The sequence below is a fragment of the Dipteris shenzhenensis genome, chromosome 20 (genome assembly GCF_047967505.1).
Source record: "Dipteris shenzhenensis isolate YYH24624 ecotype China chromosome 20, Dip_SZ_1.0, whole genome shotgun sequence".
Classification (NCBI taxonomy): domain Eukaryota; kingdom Viridiplantae; phylum Streptophyta; class Polypodiopsida; order Gleicheniales; family Dipteridaceae; genus Dipteris; species Dipteris shenzhenensis.
Genome location: NC_141615.1, coordinates 8,846,128 through 8,852,915, shown reverse-complemented (window position 1 = coordinate 8,852,915; position 6,788 = coordinate 8,846,128). Strand labels below are relative to the sequence as shown.

At 41.2% G+C, this 6,788-nt stretch overlaps 1 protein-coding gene across 1 annotated transcript; it reads left to right on the top strand.

Annotated features, from left to right (window-relative positions):
- Positions 1-1,683: 1,683 nt before the first annotated feature.
- Positions 1,684-6,342, top strand: PDIL1-1 (PDI-like 1-1). The gene is made up of 13 exons (XM_087391378.1): positions 1,684-1,910; positions 1,953-1,980; positions 2,711-3,006; positions 3,112-3,142; positions 3,256-3,543; positions 3,648-3,836; positions 3,938-4,066; positions 4,514-4,651; positions 4,785-4,904; positions 5,036-5,153; positions 5,324-5,436; positions 5,719-5,943; positions 6,062-6,342. Exons 3-12 carry the CDS (start codon positions 2,807-2,809, stop codon positions 5,935-5,937), a joined length of 1,545 nt encoding a protein of 514 aa, XP_087247504.1. The 5' UTR covers positions 1,684-1,910; positions 1,953-1,980; positions 2,711-2,806; the 3' UTR covers positions 5,938-5,943; positions 6,062-6,342.
- Positions 6,343-6,788: the final 446 nt, after the last annotated feature.

Below are 6,788 nucleotides of genomic sequence, written 5' to 3'. Positions count from 1 at the left end.
ATGACAAACACATATTTATTCAATTTTAAAGACCTTTTAGTATTGAAAGCACCCAATTTTATTTTCTATCCTAAGGCTATGTTCAAAAAACTTGATACCACTAGAAGTAGATTATTTGATAGAGCTATATGCTTGAATTTTGTTCAGCCAACACTAAGAAAGCGGAGGCTTTGTCATAGCTTTTTGTCTGTAGAAGTATTTTTCCCGTGTTTCCTTGAAGTTCCCCAAAAAAATTTCACACTTCAAAAGACAAACGTTCTTGCTCCTCTCCTCTACTTCACATTTTGTAGAATATGCATTGACTATGGGTATTGATTATATTTTAGGCCCTATATTATTATGTATGAAGGTCCTAGATTGTTATGTATACTATTGAAGTTACGAGGATAGGCTGAGGCTTGAAGATTATTGCGCACAGGAGTGGTATTAAGCCTAAAATGTTAATGAAGCTTAAATTTAACATTGGAAAATATGTCTTGTAGTGCCTTGCAAAAATGATTGAAAATATCTTATTTACAAGGACTTCAAAATCATCGTTTAAAATGAAATTCCAGGCTACCTTTCAAATTTGAGGTTAGCATATAGCAGTGTTCACAAAAAACCTACAAAATATGAATAATGAACCTACAACATTTTCAATTTCACCTTAAAAAAATATTTTATTGGTTTTGTAATCCTATAGAAATTTTAGGCAATTTAGTTATATTTAAGCAAAAAAAATTACAAATTCTCGAGAAAAACCTTCAAAGGTTTGAAACCTTGAGTTTTGTGATTTGTTGAGAAAAATGTTTTCTCGGAATACTAGAAGAGGGTTACTCCTATATGGGGTGAGTGTGTGGAAAGAAGGGGGTGTGAGGACATGTTTTATCGAGAGGTGAATGCAAAGAAATGTTGGTAATTTGAATTGAGTTTGGATGTGCAGTGAAAAAGTGGCTTATTCGGGAAATATTTTGTCTTCTTCTTCTACATCTTTAATTATTATTTTCTTCTTCCGTCAAGGCTCGAGGTTGGCCAGGCGATAAGCTCCACCATGCAATGGTACCCTTTCCCTATGCAGAAATTAAATTTGCACGCTCTAGCCATGAAGGTCAGTTTTCCAGACTCGAGGCGTCACCATCAACCTTGAGAAGATGGGTCGGGAACGTTAATTTGCTGATATTGCAAGCATAAGATTATTCTCCTATTGCTGTCTCATTGCGAATGGGCCCTAGACCTCGACGTACGTGAAAAGCCTTCTGAGGGCTTTTCACTAATACATCAATATTTCCAAAAGCCCCCATTTGGGGTTTTTTCGCAAATTCTAGGCAATTCAATTACATTTTAGCCGAAAATCCTGCAAATTCTCAAGAAAAACCTTCAAGATTCCGAAACCATAAGGGCTGTGATTTGTTGAGGAAAATGTTTCTAGCGAAGACTTGGAGCAACATTTCTCTAAAGACGTGGAAAAGACTTGGCAACATTTCTCTGAAGACGTGGAAGAGACTTGGCAGAGAGTTATAGTGTCTACTCTAGTAGAGAGTTACTACTCATATTAGTGTCTTCTTCGGGAGAGAGTGAAAACTTGAGTTACTAGTGTGTACTCCGGTAGAGCGAGTTAGTACTCATACTAGTGTCTTAGTGGGTAGATACTAGAGAGATTACTACTCTCTTGTATTGGAGATGAGATGTGTGGAAAGGGAACAAGTTTGTGGAGGGATGGAATGCAAAGAAAAGGTGGATGAATGTGAATTGGAATGTGGATGTGGAGTGAAAAAAAAAGAAGAAGTGGAAATGTGTTATGTTGTCTTCTTCTTCATTTTCCTCTGAATTTCTTCATTTCTTCTTCTTCCTCTTCCTCAATCCATTCTGGTGTTTTTCAGCCGACTGGGATTGTCCCTTCCATCATCGCCATAGCCGACCTCCAACACATCCCCCTACATATCCCCCCCTCCCCCTCTCCTCCCCCCCCCCCCTCCCTCTATTCCTCGCTTCCAGCTTCAGGTTTGCCTCCTTCTCCCTCTCTCCTTTCTATTTTTCCATCGATTCGTTTCTAGATTTGCTGTTTTTCTTCCAATTCCGTTCTCTGTGGCTAGATTTGCTGTTTTTCTTCCCATTCCGTTCTCTGTGGCTCTGCTCTGCAGTTCGAGGCGTTTCTCCTTGTCGAATCTCCAGTTTTTGCCCCGCTTCAAGACTTAATTTCTTCTCATCTTTTCTCTTTGTATCACCTCTCTCTGCCTTTCGATGCCTTCGAGGTCGTCGTTCCTTTCCTTGTGACTCTTTTCTCCGGTTCTGCTGCTGCTATTGGAGCCCTTCCGTCGTCTGCTTCCCCTTCGGGCCTGCAACTCCATTCTTTACATCTGAGTGTGCTGTTGCTCGCTCCTCTTTGGGTGCTTTTTTTTTTCGATTTGTTGTAGCTTTGGTTGTTTTTTGGTGCTTCCCCCCCTACAATGGCAGAGCCCTTAGAGGTCCTCTATATGCGCAGTCCTCGATCCAGAAGTCAGGAACGGTCTCTTTAGCTTGATCGTGTGCCTTCTGCTGCAGAACTAGGCAGATTTTCGATGTCCGAGAACGTTTTACGGCCGTCAGATGCTTTGAATTCTATAAAAATCAGGCTGTTACCGCCGTGATGCTGATGATATGATAGGCTTTCGAATGAGTGAAGCTCAATGATGATTTTTCATACCACGCATGGATAGCAACTCACTTGCGTGAAATTATGCTGATTTTCCAGAGGAAGCAACTCCGAAAATAGGCGATCCGTGAGCAAAACAGCTGGGTGATAAAATTTCCAGGCAGACGTTACTGTTCAGTTTTAGGCATTACAAATATGCAATCGGCCGGAGTGTGGTCTGGCATGTCTCGTTTAGCTCCTCTGTTCGTTATTCTTGCTGTCCTTCCCTGGATCGTCGTAGCGGACACAGAGGAGGCAGCACAGGAAGAGAGCCATGTTCTTGTTCTGGACGCATCCAATTTCACACAAGTCGTACAGGAACAACCTTTCATCCTCGTGGAATTTTATGCTCCTTGGTACGCTACGACTTTTCTTTCAGCTTCAATAAAAATCAAGTTTCCAACATAGTTGATTAAGATCACTTTGACTTTAGAAGCTAATTTCACGTAATTGTGTCACAGGTGCGGTCATTGTAAGCGTCTCGCTCCTGAGGTATTTCCCGTGCTTCTCTTTGAATCTCTTATGTCTGTAATGTCACTGCTTTCCGTTTCAATTGAATAATTGGCTTGACGACCTCCATTGATTTTTCACATTTGTTCTTGCAGTATGAAAAAGCTGCAGCTATTCTAAAGGCTGAGGAGCTTCCCATCGTGCTTGCTAAGGTTGATGCAAACGAGGAAGGAAACAAGGGGTTGGCGAGTGAATACAGTGTTCGTGGTTTCCCAACATTAAAGATTTTCGAAGAGAAAGGAACAGTTATCCGTGAATACAAGGGCCCAAGAGATGCTGATGGCATAGTATCTCATTTGAAGCGGCAGTCTGGCCCAGCTTCTCAAGAGATCACCTCCGCAGAACAGGGCACAAAGCTTGTAGAAGAAATTGATGTTCTTGTTGTAAGTGCTGATTGATGAATTTGACGTGAGGTGATCAGTTACTCTGTTTTCTCCTCCATATTAAGCTTTTGCAGCCTTTTAAGATCCTAAAATGACTGTTTCAGGTTGGGGTCTTTCCATCCTTCGATTCTGAAGAATTCACAAACTTTTCTTCCATTGCCAAAGAGTTGCGTTCGGATTATGAGTTCCGGCACACGTCAGATACCGGTTTCCTTCCTGCAAAAGAAGAGGCTCTTACACCACCCCTTATCCGGGTTTTCAAGAAATTTGATGAGGGCTTCAATGACTTGAAGGTATATCATTTGCTTGCTCTACTTATTTGGATGAGAATAATACGTTCAGCTGCTGCTGCAATTTCATTGCCAGCTTAAGGATGATATATGCCATTATCCAGGAGTTTACAACTGAAGTGGTCAAGAAGTTTTTGGATGAGGTCAGCACTCCTTTGGTGGTGACTTTTGGCAAGGATCCTGTTCAACGTGCCTACCTTACCAAGATATTCGCAAATCCTGCAGATTCCAAGGTCGGTCCTTTTTTGTTGTTTTGCAAGCTTCTGCCCTGCTTGAGGTGTAAGAAGTTTGAAGTCTTGTGAGGCACTTTGTCTTGTGGTGAATAACCATTTGTCTTGTGGGAAAATAAATGTGAGGTTGGCTAAGACGTTTGGCGGAAGGTGCAGTATGTTGCTAGGATGAATGACCTTGAGTCAAGTCTCCTGCATTTAGTTCTCCGTTAGAAGCTGAATTGTGTTCACTGTAATGGTGGGCAGTCTTTAGTTGACATGCTTTTTTTGTTTCACTTCACTGTAAGGCTACCTTTCCTGCAGTGTGGAACTTGCCATTGGAATGGTTATATCATTCTCCTTTCTCTATCATTGAAGTTTCTTCTTTTTCTCTTCTCCTTTTTGGATGATGTGATACTCTGTTTTAACAGCACCTTGCTTTTAATGTCTACTTTTTTATTTCCTTTACAGGTCTTTTTGTTCTTTGACTCCGCTGGCGACAGTGCTGAAGAGCAGAAGAAAGTTTTTGCTAAGCTTGCTCAGGATTACAAGGGGAAAGGGTTAAAGTTTCTGCTTGCAGATGCCCAGGAGGCGGACAATGCACTGACGGTATCTCGTTTTTCTCTTCTTAGCTATGTCATCTTTGTGTTATTTGAATGGGCAGGGCAATTGCATCTCTCGATGGATGTTGATTATAGCTTTGTTTGTCATCAATTTATGGGCCATTGGCTTCATTTCGCAGTACTTTGGTGTGAAGAAAGAAAAACTCCCTACGCTACTGGTTCAAGGCAAGGATGAGAAGAAATATATCTTGGAGGAAGCACAAGCTGCTAAGATGGCTCCTTGGTTGAAGGATTATGTTGTGAGTGCTGACATACTTTATTTTAGTTTTCAGCATTGTACATTGAAGCCAGATGAGCAAATGCTGCTAATTGCGAAGGGATGTGTTCTGACTCAAAATGCTTGTCACCTCTCGACTGTCTTGACATGCAGGATGGCAAGGTGCCGGAGTTTGTTAAATCAGAACCTATCCCAGAGAAGAATGATGAACCTGTTAAGGTGGTGGTTGGAGATTCATTCGAGGATATGGTCTTGAAATCTGGGAAGAATGGTGTGTTCGAACAGTTCTTTTCTAAGCTTGATTGATGTCTGGTGCAGTGAAATTGATCAATAATGGGAGTAGTCATGTTTGGGCTGTTTGGGCATAGAATAGATTGCAGTCATTGTCAAGTTTATGCTATGTCTAATCAGATTTGTCTCACTAAGTAATGTTGGTTGCAGTCCTATTGGAGTTTTATGCCCCATGGTGTGGACACTGCAAAAAGCTAGCTCCTATTCTGGAGGAAGTAGCAGTTTCATTGAAGTCCGATCCAGATGTTGTGATTGCAAAAATAGTGAGTTTTGTCATCTCAGTCTGGTCCAGGTGCTGAATTGCAAAGATTGTAACTAAGTCAAAGGTTGTGTGTCACGGACATGAGAGCCAGAGATGTTCTGTTTGGTACCTACATATTTAATGCTTTGTTCTTATTTTTGTTACCCTAGATTTGCAGCATTTTCCTTTTTACTTTTACCACGAAGATTGGCTGGTACTAAAGATGTAATGTGGATTTAAAGAGGGTGGAAGAATGAACCCTTCATAGTGCCTGTAACACTTTCAAATGGTTCATGGATGTCAGGATGCAACTGCCAATGATATTACAGATAAAACGTACGATGTGAAGGGATTTCCAACTCTATTCCTGCGCACTGCCGCCGGGAAAGTGATTCCTTATGAGGGTGATCGAAGTAAGGAGGATCTTATTGACTTCATCACCAAAAATAAAGATTCAGCAGACAAAGATATACCTTTACAGGAATCTGCGGCTGATGTTAAACCTTCAAAGGATGAGTTATAGATGCAGGTGATGGATATCTCCTGTAAGCAAGCAGCAGTTGTGATTACTGCTTCGACATGTAGCCTGTGTTTGTTAGACATTTTTCTGGTGCTTTCCTGACTTAGTTTTTTGTTATTTGCTTCAGAGAGATCATGTTTGTTCTAACGGCCATACTTCGTATCAACCTGGATGCAACCACCAAAACAGCCCTACATGTTGAGTTTTAGACATTGAGCAATAGCACACCTGGTTTGGGCCTAGTGTGTCATGCAACTGCTTCAGTGCTGAGTCCTGACGTGTCTAATTCCTAGGAGAGGTTCAACATTATTAAAATATTGTTACATCAAAGGTGAGTGACAGGCATTCTGAAAAAGACTAATTATGGGAGTTTTTCCTGCTTTGCAATGTGAATGCTATTTTGAAGTAGTTGAGTTCATTCCATGAAACTATGTGCTAGTCTGTTCAGTGCTATTTCTAAAAATTTGCATTGTGTCATCGGTGATAAAGAAGGAAATGGCATGTAAAGAAAAACCAATTGGGAGTTTGCATGCTGCCCCTCTCTCTCTCTCTCTCTCACACACACACACACACACTTTTTTTTTTTGGTGAAACTATGAACATTATATTAGGAAACAACCATTTTACAGCAAGGCAGGGCTCCAAAAAAGGGCCAATGCCCTATCCATCAGAAACAGTAAAAGAAAAGCTCAATGCGTGTTTGTGCGCGTGCACCCACCCACAAACGCGCACACACACAGGCCCGCGTACATTTGTGTACAATGTGCGGGAAATATGAATACAAACAAAGACTGCACATGTGCATGCATGTGCGCACACAATGTGAGCATATAAGGAGTGCATGTGTATATGAG

Coding starts and splice junctions, on each gene's coding strand:
- PDIL1-1 (XM_087391378.1), top strand. CDS start 2,807: ATGCAATCGGCCGGAGTGTGGTCTGGCATGTCTCGTTTAGCTCCTCTG. Junction 3,143..3,255: donor GTAAGCGTCTCGCTCCTGAG/GTATTTCCCGTG, acceptor TTGTTCTTGCAG/TATGAAAAAGCTGCAGCTAT. Junction 4,067..4,513: donor CAAATCCTGCAGATTCCAAG/GTCGGTCCTTTT, acceptor TTTCCTTTACAG/GTCTTTTTGTTCTTTGACTC.